This window comes from Amyelois transitella, chromosome 29, assembly GCF_032362555.1.
Source record: "Amyelois transitella isolate CPQ chromosome 29, ilAmyTran1.1, whole genome shotgun sequence".
Taxonomy (NCBI): domain Eukaryota; kingdom Metazoa; phylum Arthropoda; class Insecta; order Lepidoptera; family Pyralidae; genus Amyelois; species Amyelois transitella.
Genome location: NC_083532.1, coordinates 1,834,056 through 1,850,811, shown reverse-complemented (window position 1 = coordinate 1,850,811; position 16,756 = coordinate 1,834,056). Strand labels below are relative to the sequence as shown.

The 16,756-nt window shown below is 35.9% G+C and overlaps 3 protein-coding genes across 3 annotated transcripts; all 3 read right to left on the bottom strand.

Moving 5' to 3' along the window:
- Window positions 1–342: 342 nt before the first annotated feature.
- Window positions 343–6,841, bottom strand: LOC106141341 (uncharacterized). The gene is made up of 8 exons (XM_060952680.1): window positions 6,458–6,841; window positions 5,445–5,877; window positions 4,535–4,680; window positions 4,095–4,231; window positions 2,697–2,784; window positions 2,215–2,349; window positions 1,577–1,650; window positions 343–1,357 (listed from the first exon to the last, which is right to left on the bottom strand). Exons 1-8 carry the CDS (start codon window positions 6,671–6,673, stop codon window positions 1,231–1,233), a joined length of 1,356 nt encoding a protein of 451 aa, XP_060808663.1. The 5' UTR covers window positions 6,674–6,841; the 3' UTR covers window positions 343–1,230.
- A 1,157-nt stretch (window positions 6,842–7,998) lies between these two features.
- Window positions 7,999–11,857, bottom strand: LOC106135621 (translin). The gene is made up of 7 exons (XM_060952717.1): window positions 11,695–11,857; window positions 11,421–11,508; window positions 11,041–11,137; window positions 10,280–10,395; window positions 9,620–9,702; window positions 8,598–8,689; window positions 7,999–8,170 (listed from the first exon to the last, which is right to left on the bottom strand). Exons 1-7 carry the CDS (start codon window positions 11,767–11,769, stop codon window positions 8,020–8,022), a joined length of 702 nt encoding a protein of 233 aa, XP_060808700.1. The 5' UTR covers window positions 11,770–11,857; the 3' UTR covers window positions 7,999–8,019.
- Window positions 11,858–13,565: 1,708 nt separating this feature from the next.
- On the bottom strand, window positions 13,566–16,666 carry LOC106135636 (adenosine 5'-monophosphoramidase HINT1). Its single transcript, XM_060952703.1, has 3 exons — window positions 16,448–16,666; window positions 15,419–15,530; window positions 13,566–13,768 (listed from the first exon to the last, which is right to left on the bottom strand). Exons 1-3 carry the CDS (start codon window positions 16,556–16,558, stop codon window positions 13,608–13,610), a joined length of 384 nt encoding a protein of 127 aa, XP_060808686.1. The 5' UTR covers window positions 16,559–16,666; the 3' UTR covers window positions 13,566–13,607.
- Between the last annotated feature and the right edge of the window lie 90 nt (window positions 16,667–16,756).

Genomic DNA, 16,756 nt, shown 5'->3' with positions numbered 1-16,756 from the left:
ATGTATCTGTGGACCGGAGTTTGACTTGACCTAAAATGGTGGCAGTCTGCATAGTTGTAAGGCACAGTTCCGATATTGCGTGGATTCAAGTCTTGTTAGATAACTTCATTCGTGCGAAATGCCACCCTAGAATTCACTTCATAGGGACCCCTTGTAAAATATCTGTAGATACCCCAACGGTTGCTAGTGAGTTCAAAGTATCGATAATTTTTATGCCATCGATCTCGTATTTAGCGTATAGGTAATTTTTCCTCTATCGATATCATATGTGTTTTTGTAAAACAACAATAAAGTTTCATAAATCAATTTTTTTTCTTAACTAACTTTATATTTTGATAATGACATTCTCATAGAAATTATGCTAGCTATAGTTCTGAAAATCTAGGTAAACGTAAATTTTTCTTCACTAAAACATTAAGCTGTTGTCAAAAATAATAAACAATCAAAATATTCAGCTATTTATTATTTATCAATAAATTTAATTTAGATATTTGTGGTAATTTGCTAACCCATTGCAAATATTGATATGTTGTTTATGTACCTACTACTTCAAATAAAATATGTGCATTAAGATGTGTCACAGAAATTAAGCTTTATTTTAAATACTAGGCTCTATTTTGCCTAAAAATTACATTTGAACAGAAAGCTACAGGGTAGTTTGTTCTGCTGCTTATACATAGTGTTTCAATTCAATTCAAAATCTTTATTGCATATCGTATCATACATCAACTGAATTATAGTCACTGCTCATAAGTAGGCTATGAAACCTCTGAGCATCGCAATTTTAGTTTGACGTCAAAAAGGGAACCTTGAATCCAATGTTGTTAAAAAAAATCAAAATCAAAATTATTCAGAACGTATGCGCATAGAACCACTACATATTATAAAGCAGAGTCGATTCCCGCTTCTGTCCCTATGTCCATATGTATGATGTCTGTATGTATGTATATGTATGTCTGATTAGATCTTAAAAACTACATAATGGATTTTGATGCAGTTGTTTTATAATAGATAGAGTTATTCAAGAGGAAGATTTGCTACCCGTGCGAAAGTTGAAATAATGTAAGACCATAGAAGTAGGTACACCACATTAGTCACATTACTTTTTAAACTACGCCGAATACTGGCAACTATTGATTTATTTAGAATTTCTATTGTCTTTAATGGTTATTTTATCGATACGCCCAATTTATCGACAAACCACTTCACTATTTCACACTTCACACAACACTATCGTCTTGAAGTCCGTTGTAGTCCCGCGGGAATGAACACTTGGTACTTCGGCGTGCAACCGCCCTTGTCTATGACCGCTCGGGCCAGAGAGAACGGGTCTAGCTTCTTTTTCACGACCAAAAATCTGGAGACAACAGATAAAATTTTACAAAAAAAAATGTTAAAAATTTCGTCTTGCTGATAATAAAAAAGATACTAATAATATTTTAATTTTCGAACAAATAGTTGGAACAACTTTTCATTATTGAGAAATTTAATTAAGAAAATTGTTGAATAACAACAAAACTGCCATAAGGATAAAAATCTTAACTTAAAATTGTATGTGTGTGTGTGTGTGTCTCACCTGTCCTTATCTCCGTAACTCTTCGACGCCAGGCCTGCCCTCTGCGCTATCTGATGCAACGTCGCTCGTTCATCCTACAATTAACATACAAACATATTATCACGTCTTTATACCTTGCGGCGTCAACAGAACCAACAGTCTTTAAAGAACGGGTTTCCTATTTTGGTTTGGTTGACTTAAAGAAATCCCAATTGGGATAAGTCCGCCATTGTACATTTTTTTTTAATTTCAAGAACTGTATGATTACATTTTTTTTTGTGCAATAAAGAGTTTACAAACAACATACATACATATAATCACGTCTATATCCCTTGCGGGGTAGACAGAGCCTACAGTATTAAAAAGACTAATAGGCCACGTTCGGCTGCTTGGCTTAATGATAGAATTGAGATTCAAATAGTAACAGGTTGCTAGCCCGTCGCCTTAAGGAAGAATCCCAAGTTTATAAACCTATCCCTTAGTCGGCTTTTACGACACATACACGGAAAAGAGATGGGAGTGGTCCTATTCTTTTTCCTATTGGTGTCTGGAACAACACAGCACTTTACAAAAAAACCCAAAAAATAATTAGAATCACCACTCCACCAGTCTCATTCACACTCCGTTTATTATTAGGTAGTGTGAAAATTCAGAATCACCTTGGTGAAATCGCTGCTGAACACCAAATCCAGGTCAAGAGTGTCCGATGCGAGATAGCGCTGCATCAGATCCTGACCAGCTTTACGCAACTGCCTTATGTCCGAGCCGAGGCTGCCCAGACCGGCGCGATTCACCTGGAAATATACATACATACATACATACATATGGTCACGTCTATATCCCTTGCGGGGTAGACAGAGCCAACAATGTCTAATGATAGAATTGAGATTCAAATAGTGACAGGTTGCTAGCCCATCGCCTAAAGGCGACTAAGGGATAGGCTTGTAAAAATCGCATGTTTACAAGCCTATCCCTTAGTCGCCTTTTACGACATCCATGGGAAAGAGATGGAGTGGTCCTATTCTTTTTTTTTTTCTATCGGTGCCGGGAACCACACGGCACAGCATTGTAAAAATAGTAGCAGTAGTAGTAGTAGTATAGTATTGTAAAAACTTATAAAATCTTTTTAACTGCGTCTCACCATCTGCAAGTTAGGCTTGATCGGCTCCGCGATGCCCTGCGACTCCGCCCCCAGGCCTCCGCCCTTCCACCCCATCAGCTTCATCATCCTGTCAATAATGACATACTGATGTAGCCTTTAGCCTAATTCTTGCATGTATGTACTAGAGGCCGCCCGCGACTTCGTCCGCATGGAAACCCTATCAATCCCGCGGGAACTTTGGGATAAAAAGTAGCCTATGTGTTATTCTGGGTCTTCAGCTACCTACATACCAAATTTCATGGTAATCGGTTCAGTAGTTTTTGCGTGAAAGAGTAACAAACATCCATACAAACTTTCGCCTTTATAATAGTAGTAGGATTTGCTAAATAAATGATTCAGAGAGGATTAATAATAATAAAAACAGCCAATTGCGTGTCGCACTCGCGCTGATTCAGAGATGATAAATGAATTAAAACGGCCAAGTGTGTGCCGGACTCGCGCTGATTCAGAGATGATAAATGAATTAAATCTGCCAAATGTGTGTCAGACTCGCGCTGATTCAGAGATGATAAATGAATTAAATCTGCCAAATGTGTGTCAGACTCGCGCTGATTCAGAGATGATAAATGAATTAAATCTGCCAAATGTGTGTCAGACTCGCGCTGATTCAGAGATGATAAATGAATTAAATCTGCCAAATGTGTGTCAGACTCGCGCTGATTCAGAGATGATAAATGAATTAAAACGGCCAAGTGTGTGCCGGACTCGCGCTGATTCAGAGATGATAAATGAATTAAATCTGCCAAATGTGTGTCAGACTCGCGCTGATTCAGAGATGATAAATGAATTAAATCTGCCAAATGTGTGTCAGACTCGCGCTGATTCAGAGATGATAAATGAATTAAATCTGCCAAATGTGTGTCAGACTCGCGCTGATTCAGAGATGATAAATGAATTAAAACGGCCAAGTGCGTGTCGGGCTCGCGCTGATTCAGAGATGATAAATGAATTAAAACGGCCAAGTGCGAGTCGGACTCGCCCGCAATGAGTTCCGTAACATCAACACGTTTGTTTCTTAAATGTTTATTATTTATATTCACGCTTCTACCTGTTTTTTAAATCGACTGAAACATACATACCATATTGTCACGTCTATATCTCTTTCGGGGTAGATAGAGCCGACAGCCTCGAAGACTGTAATGGCCATGCCATGTTGGGCTGTTTAGCTAAATCATAGAATTGAGCTTCAAATAAGTAGTGACAGGTTGCTAGCTAGTCGCCTTTTACGACATTCATAGAAAAATTAGAAAGAGTGATCCTATTCTTTTTCATATTGGTGCCGGGAGTAAAAATGAAACAAAACCATGTAGTTACACGGCACGGGTTTGTTTCATTTTTACGTAAAACGCCATCTATATACAGGTCTCGTCAACTTACTTAGTAGCGACGCTGTTCTCGACGGGCGTCCCGAAGTCGTCCCTCTTCCCCGTGACGTCACTAACGGATATCCGGGCGTCGCCCTGGGCTATCCATTGCTCCTTGACCACAACGCTGATCACTTCCTCTTTAAGCCTCTGAAATAATTAAATGATTTTAAATGACTAACACTTCACCCTCTTTCAATACTTTATATCGTGTTGTAAGGTGCCGTGTGGTTCTCAACACTTTAGAATAGAACCAATTTCCCATGAATGTCGTAAAAGACGACTTGGTATCTTCTTGTAGGCGATGGGCTAGCAACCTGTCACTATTTGAATCTCAATTCTATCGTTAAGCCAAATAGCTGAACGTGGCCATTCAGTCTTTTCAAGACTGTTGGCTCTGTCTACCCCACAAGGGATATAGACGTGACCATATGTATGTTATGTAAAACTCACATTCCAAGCCATCATCTCCACAATACTCCTGGCCTCCTGCTTGGTGGGTCCGGTCGCTTCGGCCAGGAGTTTTCCGTTCAATGTCAAACTGTACAAGTTGTTCGTGTAAGAATTCTGGAGATTAACACCGCACACTTGACAGCTAGCTGAAATACATTTAACTTGTAACAGTGATGGAAGATAATTCAAGTGTCGATTTCGAATTTCGAAATTCATTTTTTTTTTTCATTCACCAGATGTCAATTTACAAATAAAGATCTTTTATATCTTAATCGTGGAATGAATGCACAGTCTACATAAAAAATGTGAATAAAAGGTAGCCTATTTTCTTTCTCATACTCTATCTTTGTACCAAATTTTATTAAGTCAGTTTCGTGGTTCAGGCGTGATAGCGTAACCGACAGACTGAAATATTAAGAATTATATTTTGGCTTCTGTTAGTCTTACCCTTATCGATTTATTGACAATATCTTTTAAGTACAGACATTGGTCAGTTCCAATTTTTTATATGTATGGATGGGTTAAGGCAATAAGTCAAAAGATTTGAAAGAATTAAAGCGATGTTTAAAATGTCAAATTATAATAAAATAAAACATATGAAATTTGAATACATTACAGTGGATAAACTATTTTCTATCGTCATAAAAGAGTACCTACAAACATATGTATAGTCAAGTCTATATCCCCTGCAGGGTAGAGAAATCGAACAGTTTTGTTAAGACTGAAAGTCCACATTCAGCTGTGTGGTTTATGATAGAATTGAGATTCAAATAGAGACAGGTTGCTAGTGCATATCTACAAGAGGAATCCCAAGTTTATAAGCCTATCCCTTAGAAGCAATTTTCGTAAAGATATGTAGTGGTTCTATTCTTGAGTGCTGGAAACCACACGGCATAAAAGACGTACTTACTCTGTATGTTCCATAATTTGCCGGCCCACGGCCGTATAAGCAGCACCATTCTTCCGAAAATACTATGGAACATTCCCTCCTTGAACAACCGTACGTCCAAACATTTCACTCTTTCCATGTCCTTCAGATACTCATTCGCGTCAACAACTTCCGAACGCTTCTTTTCAACCTGACCGGATTCTCCATTTTTATTCTCTGCTTCGTCATCGTCAGATATGTCAATTTTGTCATTATCCACTACGTTGTCCCTTTCGGGTTCAACAACCTGCCCTTGCGGTACGAATTGGATTTTGGAACTTTTTGCTTGTGGTGCGTCTACTATGACTCCACCCTGACGTTTGATGCCTTTAGCTCGGTCCTCCGCAGCATCAGAGGCCGACACAAAAGTTCTCTGGAGTTTTCCTCTTTTGCTGTTCCTGTACTCCTGGGCCACCTATAAGTGAAGACTCTTGTTAAGTAAATAAATGCTTTATTGTTTATTACAAAGGAGTACATTACAAATATAATTACAGTAATACAGTATAAAGGCGGGCTTATCCCTAAGTGGGATCACTTCCAGCCAACCTGACAATATGAGGATCACAATACAAAATTATATTTCGGACACCTGTATTTTGCATTTTTTAATATGTTAATAATAACTGTTGTTATAAGTGCTACGTGGTTTATATGGCACTTTAGAATAGGACCACTTCCTCTCTTGCTCATAGATATCGTAAAAGGCGACTAATGATAGGCTTAAGATGCTTAAGAACAGAAAAAATTAAGATATCAAGAGTGGAAGAAATGTAATCAGACACAGATGATGATTTTAAGTACTTGACTGTAAACTATATGACAAGATGTGATTTAGCTTTTCCATGGTCTAATTTATATCTATTAATGTCCCAGTTTGCATTAAATACACATTGAAACAAAAGCACCCTGAAAATGTTCCTGTCTTAATGATAACAATATTCTATTGAACCAAAACACGTTCAAATTCAGTTATACCTCTACAAAGGTTAGTTTACCTCTTTTGACAAGCTGGACACTTCTTGCATAACTTCTATTGGATACCTGCATCCCATGAACTCGATATTCGCAAATACTCTCGCCAGACAAACCAATCTCTCTTCAGGATAATTATTTTTCCACTTAGTCATGAAAAGGCGCCGCAGTTGCCAATGTTCGTCGCTTTCGTGGTCTTCTTTATATTTATCGATGTCCCAATTTACATCGAACGACATTTTTGAACTGCAATTTTGTATACGTTTAATATACCCACTTAATTGTAATATATTAAAATTTACACAAAAATCAACGAAATTTTCAAAACAAATTCTGATTGTATTGGAAGTAGCCAAGAGGAGAAAAAAACCAGACAAGTGCGAGTAGGACTCGCACACTAGTGTTCCGTACTATCATCACGCACGTATGTTACCTAAATATTTGTTTTTCGTATTCACGTTTCTACCTGTTAATTAAAATCGACCAAAATTGCTTAATAAATACGTTTGTTGTTAGGAAGCCCGCTTTAATAATTATTTATTAGTATTTATTTTATTAATTACTTTGAATATAATATACATGTAAATATTCTGTAAAAAAAATTTAGCATCTTTAAGTTACCTTTATTAATAATTACGAATAAAAGACACTTATTGAATGTATTTTGAACCCTTAAAATTTTTAGTATTTGTTATTGGAGCGAGAACGGAAATACCTCATTTGTAAAAATTTCAGCTTTCTAGCTATCACGGTTTAATAAGATACAGCCTAGTGACAGACAGGCGGACAGACGGACAGCGGAGGCTCAGTAATCCTGGAGGGTCCCGATTTTACATTTAGCATTTAGAATATGGAACCCCAAAAAGAATCCCAAGATGCTAGTGATGCTAGCTGCCAAGAAGTCATATCATGAGACAGTGACATATGACATTTCTTCTTGGCATTCTTTGACCACTTCCAATGCATTAAACGAAACATGATGTCAATCTAGAATCGTATGCAAGTGCGGAAAGATGAGGGGCGGGATTATAGTATTGGAGGAGGGACATCCGTTTCCGCTTTCTATATGGGATTTCGCACATTGTTCCGCTACCTCCATATAAACGATAATTCTGTCGTCATGGTGTCATATATATTTGCATTTAGGCGACGTACTAATTTTTCCATCAATTCGTTGCAAGTTCAAGTTCACCAGGATGGTATTTAATAATTTCATCAATCAATCATTTCAGAATAAGTAATCTAAATTAGTGGCATTATTATATTTGAATGTGGATGAAGCGAAAGAAGTATGCAGAGATCGTGGCAATGATAGGTTATGTTTCAAGTCTATTTGGATTTCTATGTTCCCTACTACAGCCTGAACGGATTGTAGGTTTTTAAATAACACCTCTTCTTCCTCCTGGTGTTGGGTACTCTTGACCTGACCCTTTGCCAGGACGTCCTTAATTTGATCAAGATACGTTCGTCTAGGCCTTCCCACTCCGACCTTTCCGTTCACACTTTCCTTGTATATCTGCTCAGTCAACCTGCTTTCATTCATCCGTGAAAATAAATAAAACTGTTTAAATTTAGATCTTATTTATTAATTATCGCTAACAACAGGTGCTTCGCCCTCGGCCTTCGGCAGCAGTCCTCGGATGCTGAGATCGTAGACAACCTCTTCAATCTTCTTCACGTCGTACTTGAGAGCGTCGAACCTCTTTCGAAGATGATCATTCTTGAGATTCAATAGTCTGAAAAAATTTTGGTAGTGAATTTAAAAATTTCAGTCCAATAATTTATTAATATGCCTTTCTTTTTAACCCTCGCCAAATTTTGATAATAGGAATTATAAAATATTCAATGTTTTTAAGATAAAATAAATACATTATAATCACGTCTTTATCCCTTACGGGGCAGACAGAGCCAACTGTCACATAAATATTGAAAGGCCATGTTCAGTTCAGTATGGGTCAAAGATAATATAACACAAATTTATTTGCCACATTTGTAGAATAACATATAAACGCATTGACGATGTCAAAATTATTATAGTATAGTGTTCCAACATGTTTTACCGTCATTTCATTACAGTGTGCAAATGTTGTAGGCAGGCACATAATGACAATATGTTCCAATTTTTCCAATTACCAAGTCAAGTTTTGAGTAAAAGGGATTTACCTGAAGCCAGCATTCAACTCCATGACGAATTTCGAGATCTGCATCGGTCGACCGTAATCACCCTGGGTCACAGCGTTCACCGCGAGACGCGACTGGAAGTATAAAACATGCATATAATCACGTCTATGTACCTTGCTGGGTAGACAGAGGCCATAACGTCGAGAATGTAAGGCCACATTCAGTTGTTTGGCTTAATGATACATACATACATATAAAAACGTCTATATCCCTAGACAGAAACAAGTCTTTAAAAAAACTGATATGCAACGTTCAGCTATTTGGCTTAATGATAGAATTGAGATTCAAATAGTGACAGGTTGCTAGCCCATCGCAACAAGATGAAGTGGTCCTATTCTTTTCTTCATCAGTGCCGGTAACCACACAGCACATATTTTACGTTTGTAGAAACTTAACTGATAGAAGTTTCCTTCATTCGATTTTCAAAACTTGTAATTTTACTATAACAGATGTTTCACTTTGATAAAAGTTAAAAGTAACATATAATAATATGATGATGAAGACGGTTGGTAGTAGATTGGACCTGGACAGTGCTATTACGCAGCACTAGACTCCTGTTCATCTAGTCAAAGGCACGAAGCCGTCTGAACAAGTTCTAAGTCTCCTCGTTACTAATACATTATGGGTAAACATACATGTGGTCACGTCTACATCCCTAGACAAGTAGGGTAGACAGAGCTAATAGTCTTGAAAAGACTGATAGGCCACCCTCAGCTATTTGGCTTAGTGATAGAATTGAAATTCAAAAAGTGACAGGTTGCTAGCCCATCGCCTAAAGAAGAATCCCAAGTTTGTAAGCCTATCCCTTAGTCGCCTTTTACCACATCCATAGGAAAGAGATGGAGTGGTCCTATTCTTTTTTGTACCAGTACAAAAAAGAACACCGAGAACCACACGCCACATGGGTTACTTTGGGTTAATTCTGAAATAAACGATTTTTATTTTTATTTAATAAAAAAATTAAAGAATAAGATTCACGAACTTATATTTGTTCATTTACTCACCAGCTCGGAACACAGTTGCAACAACCCCACGAGGTAGTCTTCGATGTCCAAGTGGAACCCCTCCTTCTCTTCCACAGCGCTTACTGCCAACAACAACTTACACTGGAATACATTTCAAATAAGGTCACGTGATATCCGGCTCGAAGGACCACACACTACAGCATGTCAAGCAAAACCACCTGTGTAACTAAACATATAAAAGAAGAAAGTGAATGACCAATGTCCAAATCTCTGGGTCTGGAGACTTGAAATTTGGCGTGAAGATTCTTCATGTGGTCTAGGGGGAGAAGAGAGGGGAGAACGGGAATTATGGTATTTTTTTGTTAGACGGGGGCGGAGCCGCGGGCATCCTTTAGTATACTATATAGAACTATAATAACACTTATAAAGAACTTTGAAATATGAATCCAGTACGATTCACAACAGTTGGCAGAGGGAATTGTTGAATGTTGCCAGGACAAAAAAAAACTTAAATTATTGCCTGACCCTAATAACGTGGCAATCTGAATATAATGTTCCGTAGAGAGAGAGTCAACTGCCTCAAGAAAGCTGAACGCAAAATTGAGAATCAATCTGTCAGTCTTTCAAGACTGCTGGCTCTGTCTACTCTGCAAGGGATATAGACATGATTAAATAAATGAATGAATGAAACAAACTTACTGCCTAAGATCTGTGCGACGGTCTCGTGGGAGACCAAAAACCCCTTTTCCAGCCAAATGGTCAACGCAATTAAATAGCAGAACCTCTGGGTCATCCCGCGCCAGTGATCATGGTACCTGACAATCAACATAATAGTGAATTATTAGGGTTAAACATACCATTAACCCACTAGTCCAACCCTTTTGTAGGCAACCCTCTTTATGTATGCCACAGCAATGCAACAGTAGCCATGACTTGTTAGTTCGTAAAAAATGACAGATATTATATTTACTGTCAAATATTTTCATTTTATATCCACAATATAGTGCTTTTATTTTGATTACTTTTCTCTTTGTTCTCCTTCTGTCTTCTGTTGTGTATAACTAACTTTTTACTATAACTTTTTACAACTAGTGACTGCAATGTCAATAGCTCTAAAATAGACCTTAGAGAGGTATAGGCCGTATAGCAGTGGGCAAATATATGCTGAAGAAGAAGGATTATAAGATTTGCATTGAGACTTCAATGTGCAGTTCTTAGCCAATATGCAGGTGCTCACTTTAACTGCACCTTTATAATTGATTATATTTCACTACAGTACTACCCAAACTTGCGAGTCTAATTTTGGCTAAGTTAGTATGTTGAGTTAGTATCTCGTCACACAAGTCCATATATATTTATTTATTTAGTGACCTCAAATTATAACTGATCATAAAACAAAAAATATATAGATGAAGTAAACGAAAAATCCTCAAGAATTATCGAAAAGTAATCATACTTACTTGTAATAGTCAGTGCGAGGCACAGCTTGCTTCAACGTTTGATATTTGACCCGAGCCTTCTCAAACAACTCACGAGACTTCATACAAGCCTTGCTAACTGAAACATCAAAATGAACAGATAATGAAAGTCAATCAATAAGTAAATCAAGACTTATTTACTTCAGATTCTTTTATTAAGGTGATGGGTTAATAACCTCAACCTCTTAGCGTTAGCACCAGTTAAAACCTCAGAGGTGGTGAGGATTCGACCACCAACGCTCTATGATGAGCTAACAATCTATTATGTACATCTTAATAACAATTTCATCATTATAAAGTGGTAGGTGTATGAGAAATAAAATCGTACTTATCTAGAGTAGTAAAATTAGTTAGTTACTCACTACCGGCGCTGTCGTGATGAATTATCTGTAGAATTGACATTATTTCACGCGAAATGTGGTCAGTTTCCCTGCAAATGTTTCTTATAACCTGAAAAAAAATTTACAAACTTGTAATTCTTATTTTTCACCTCATTTTTACATTAGTAATTAAACGGGTGTAAAAATTAGTATAAAATGAAATTGGCCTCTTCTAAAACAATCAATAACAACAATCATTATTATAATTTAACAATGTAGGTATGTAATTTTATTAAATATTTTTCTATAAACCAACCTCTCGCAACTCCTGTTCCGAATCTAAGCTATTTTGGAACTTGCCAAATATCTCTTCAATGTTATTAGTCGTCATTTTTCAATGATTTCTCCAGTATATTCTATTTATTTTACAAAAACAGCAAACCGCAACAAGAAAACAAATGGATAAATTGACTTGACTCTTTGGACTTGACAGTTTGGATTGTTTTCTTCTTATCACTGTCAAAAACTTTTAGTTGTGTTCATTATTTGTTGAAAGTTGATTGATATTAAAAATTTATGAATCAGGATTTTTTTCGGTATAAAATATTATACGTTCTTTGAAACATGAAATATTAATTTAATTGAATATTTATTATAGAGTTGTTTGTTGATCTTGTTCAGAACTTGTTTAGAAATAAGTACTACACATTTTGCTTTTTTACAGTAACTACAAATATTTGTACACTGAATCTAAAACATAGTTCTTGCTCCTTAACATTACTAAAAAGATTGTAATATTCTTTTATCCCTATTTCATATAATATCCATCCCAATCCCAACTAATATTACTTATAAATTGGTAAGTAAGTTTGTTAACTCAGGCGTTGCCTAATGAACTTATATTTTTGTAATTTTGTTTTATAAAAATATTATTAAAAGTCTGATGAATGACGTAGGGTCCCATATATCCCTGATAGATAATTAGATTTACGAAAAACCTGTACATATTTTTTTGGAGATGCTGAAGCCGCAGGCAAAACCTAGAAATATATATAATCGATCGATTGAGGTTTATGGTGTGTTGCAGACAACACTAAGATAAATGTTGCCAGTTGCACTAAATACTATTTCAGTAGCTTTACACAATACAAGAACGAAACTGTTTTTATAGGTTCAAAACTAAGTTTCTGGTAGTTTCACGAACATGTTCTAAAACCTACAGTATTTCCAAACTATTTAAGTATGATCTTAATCCAAATTTAAAGACATCTAGCAGTAGGACACATGAAACCTAGTTGTAGGTTGTTCTCTAGCAAGTTTCACTATAGATTTCTCAGCATTGGAGCCCGCGGCTCCACTCGTTTAAAAATAAACTTGTTAGTTTCCGTTATTCAGTCAATACCTCAATTACATATTTATATTTCCATGCATGCATATAAAAATCCCGTTAATTTCCGTTCCGACGAGTATAAAGGGAAATCCTCTTTAGTGCACCTACTTATGGAAACTTCCCTTTTTTCAAATCTCTAGAATTTTCACTTCCCGTCTATGACGATATCCCTAAGTCGTTCTAGTTTTATAACGAAGGTATCTCTCGAGTCGCGAGGGTCTTTAATACCAATTATACTGCTCACTAATTTCGGTGATCGCTGCACCAATCAATCATATAAATAGATTTTTAGAGTAATATGTATGTTTATTATAATATTATTATATTGTATTTTGTGTAAGTTTAAATATATTTATTTACTTTTTAATCCACCTAAATTTCTTTCTCAGATCCATTGGTTGACTAATAGATAATTAACTTTTACATATTTATATTTAGCACAATAGTTGAAATAAATAAATAAACCGGTGGTTTGGGCTGTGCACTGGTTTATCGCTCAATCAGTGTCCACTTTTAAATTAGATTTCTCTGCGCACACGATAACTACATAAATATTAAATCCCTTTGAATTTAGCAAGACACTTATGAATAAGAACGAAAACAAAAAAAAAAAAACAGAAAATGAACTTATATGCTGCTAATACAAAATATAGGTATATATATAATTCCGACGCCTTAAGAGGTAGAATATGTATTCACAGAAACTGTACCTAAATACTAAGACCTACATTGTAACCATATTCAAAGAATAAATGATTTTCCACACTCGTATCAAAACACAAAATAAAACTAATATGAAATTTAAATAACTATCATTATATTAATTCAGTATTAACAAATTAGCCAGGGGGCCATTTCAGCTGGCGACCTCCGATCACATGAATGTGCAAATGATACACGCTTTGCGCCCCGTCTTTGCCGTCATTGATGACAAGCCTGAAACCGCTCTTGTCTAGACCTGCTTGCGCGGCGACTTTGCGAGCGGCAATAAGCAGGTGTCCTGAAATAATTATAATTTACAAAAGTTAAAAAAAAATACGCATCTATACTAATATTATAAAGCTGAAGAGTTTGTTTTGTTTGTTTGTTTGTTTAAACGCGCTAATCTCAGAAACTACTGAACCGATTTAAATAATTCTTTCACTGTTAGATAGTCTATTTATCGAGGAAGGCTACATTTTATCCCGGATTTCCTACGGGAAACGTCAACAATGCAGGTGAAAGTTGAATGAGTCGGCCATCTGCGAGCTTTCCACGCGAACGCTGCGCAAACCAACAAAGATATAGTAAAACAATGTACTAAAGATGTGAAGTACTCATTTTTTACCACAAAAAAGTCCGCGAGAGCATATATCTATCTCTTAAGGTTTACTTCCAATAACCACTTTTATGTTCATTTTTAAAGATTAATTTTTCATTATAAACATAAGTTATTTTGAAACCAATTTTCTTTAATTCAGTATTAATCCTTATCCAAATAAAAATGTTTATTACTTTCGGCTTTTCATGTAGATTAAAATTGCCATTTACAGTATATAAATCAGACGAATAGGTTTTGAGATATAGTCGTTATAAGCAATTTGCAGCGAAACATTTAATACGGCGAAACAGCGTTCTTTCTAATACGCGTGACCGTTGTTGTTGATTATGAGTATTTAATTGTAAACACAACTGTCTTTGATATCACTTAATTTCAATGAACATCTTAGAAGATATTACTATTTTTAAGTAAAGTAAAGTATCAGCCTGTAAGATCCCACTACTGGGCAAAGGCCTCTCATCTCATTATATAGGGTCTCAGTTCCGTCGCGGGTAATGATGTGGGCCAAGTCGTCGCCAAGTCGCATAACAATTAGCAGCTATAATTGATAAAGCCAAGGAGGATGTTTGCAAAAATAAATATGATGCCCAAAATAACTATTCCACGCGGACGAAGTCGCGGGCACAGCTAGTGGTATATAAAGTAATGAGAGGTAACAAAATGAGGTACCCAGTCACATTACAAATTAAATTTTTTTTAATGATTCCCTAAGTATATTAACGCTAATAATTATAAATTAGAAAACTAGGCCTACTAATTTGAAATTGCAGTTTGGTTACCGGCAATTTAGAATAGAACCACTCCATATCTTTCCCATGGATATCATTAAAGGCGGCTTAGGGATATGCTTATAAACTTGTGATTCCTCTTGTAGACGATGGGCTAGCAACCTGTCACTACTTGAATCTCAATTTCATCATGAAGCCATAAAACTGAACTAGGCCTTTTAGTCGTTTCAAGACTGTTGGCTCTGTCTACCCCGCAAGGGATACAGACGTGACTATATGTATCTGTGTAATTTGAAGTTATGGCGTACAGTAGTCGTAATTTGGTAATGTGGTGGTTTCAGCTTTGGAATAGGAGCACTCCATTTCTCTCCCATCGATTTCGTAAAAGGTGATTAAAGGAATAGGCACATGGCAGCCTTTACCATGATCCAACATAGGTTAGTTTCCCCTGCATAGTTGCGGAGATCAGGCGGGAGTGGCTTAGTGTATATATTCTTACCCAAATCAGCCCCCCCCCCCCCCAAGCTCCTCTCCAGAGAGATGAGAGTGTTACTGTTTTAAACGCTTAGAGGGGAAAAGAGGAAGAAACTCGTTGTCATACCTAGCAGTTTCTCATCTGCGTCATCAGCTTTCGATAGCTGGGGGATCGGTTTTCGAGGGATGACCAGTATGTGCGTGGGCGCTTGTGGATTCACATCATGGAATGCTACGCACTAAAAAAAAACACAAAAATAGAAAAAAAATATAGTGTAAAATGTCTGTAATTTTTTCGATCAATTGTAAAAAAAATACACATTTTTATACTTGATCGAAGGTAAATTTAAAAAGATATAAAATTTAATATGTTATGTAATGCCGTGTGGTTTCCGGTACTTTATATTAGAACTACTCCATATGTTTCCAATGGATGTCGTAAATTAGGGATAGGCTAGCAACCTGTCACTATTTGAATCTTAATTCCATCATTAAGCCATATAAGTGAATCTTTGATTTTTCAAGACTGTTGGCTCTGTCACCCCCGCTAAGGATATAGACGTGACTATATTTATGTAAAATTTATTAACAAGAAGAAAATAAAAATTAGAAAAAATAAATCTACTTAAATTGGTAACATTCGTTGACAACAAGATCCATAATTAACTGAGCGGAAAATAACCTCAACAAAGATTGTAATTCTAATGCATGAAACATATTTAGGTAGGTACGTTATACATACAATATATTTTACCTTCTTACATTATTAAACTACTTATTATAATCAAGATAATCTAGGGATATAGACGTGATCATATGTATGTATGTATGTATGTATAATCAAGATAAAAATAAGATAGATAAAAGATAAAAAAGAAAAAATACCTCTTTTTTATTGAACAGCTGAGCATAAAAAGGCATACAAAATAAAACTTGTGAGGGAAAAGAAGTTGGTACTTAGAATTTGGAGATATGCGAAAGATGAACTTTTTAATAATAATTAAGAAATCCACATGTATTTGGTTAGGACATTTACATTATAAATACAGAAATAAACCTATTTACCTACATGAAAAAGATACAACAATAGGGTGCTTTTAAAAATAAATTGTGCGAATAAATGATCAAGTCGAATAGATATAACTTGAAGAGATACCTCGTCGTCTTCGTAAACGAACTTTGCTGGTATTTCCTTCCTTAGAATTTTCCCAAAAATAGTATCGCCACCGGCAACGGCAGATTGAGCTTTTTCTACTTCGTCCGCCATGTTTGTGTAATGTAATGTAGACAAAACGTTCCGTTCCTACTTTAATCCGTCACAATTGATTTTTTTACAAAAAATAAAACAGGTAAGACATTTCAATATGTTTCCAATTTATCTAAGAAATTTATGTTGTCGGTTACATTAAAAACTATAATGAAGATCAGATTAATATAATATAGTAGATTTTCTTAAATAACAACT

What these genes read in the sequence shown, in the direction of transcription:
- LOC106135636 (XM_060952703.1), bottom strand. Translation starts at nt 16,558, where the DNA reads ATGGCGGACGAAGTAGAAAAAGCTCAATCTGCCGTTGCCGGTGGCGAT. An exon ending in TCGTTTACGAAGACGACGAG is followed by an intron (nt 15,531 to 16,447) that starts GTATCTCTTCAA and finishes GTTTTTTTTTAG; the next exon opens with TGCGTAGCATTCCATGATGT. An exon ending in CGCAGATGAGAAACTGCTAG is followed by an intron (nt 13,769 to 15,418) that starts GTATGACAACGA and finishes TAATTATTTCAG; the next exon opens with GACACCTGCTTATTGCCGCT.
- LOC106135621 (XM_060952717.1), bottom strand. Translation starts at nt 11,769, where the DNA reads ATGACGACTAATAACATTGAAGAGATATTTGGCAAGTTCCAAAATAGC. An exon ending in TCATCACGACAGCGCCGGTA is followed by an intron (nt 11,138 to 11,420) that starts GTGAGTAACTAA and finishes TTGATGTTTCAG; the next exon opens with TTAGCAAGGCTTGTATGAAG. An exon ending in CCTCGCACTGACTATTACAA is followed by an intron (nt 10,396 to 11,040) that starts GTAAGTATGATT and finishes GTTGATTGTCAG; the next exon opens with GTACCATGATCACTGGCGCG.
- LOC106141341 (XM_060952680.1), bottom strand. Translation starts at nt 6,673, where the DNA reads ATGTCGTTCGATGTAAATTGGGACATCGATAAATATAAAGAAGACCAC. An exon ending in TGTCCAGCTTGTCAAAAGAG is followed by an intron (nt 5,878 to 6,457) that starts GTAAACTAACCT and finishes CTTCACTTATAG; the next exon opens with GTGGCCCAGGAGTACAGGAA. An exon ending in CAAATTATGGAACATACAGA is followed by an intron (nt 4,681 to 5,444) that starts GTAAGTACGTCT and finishes AATGTATTTCAG; the next exon opens with CTAGCTGTCAAGTGTGCGGT.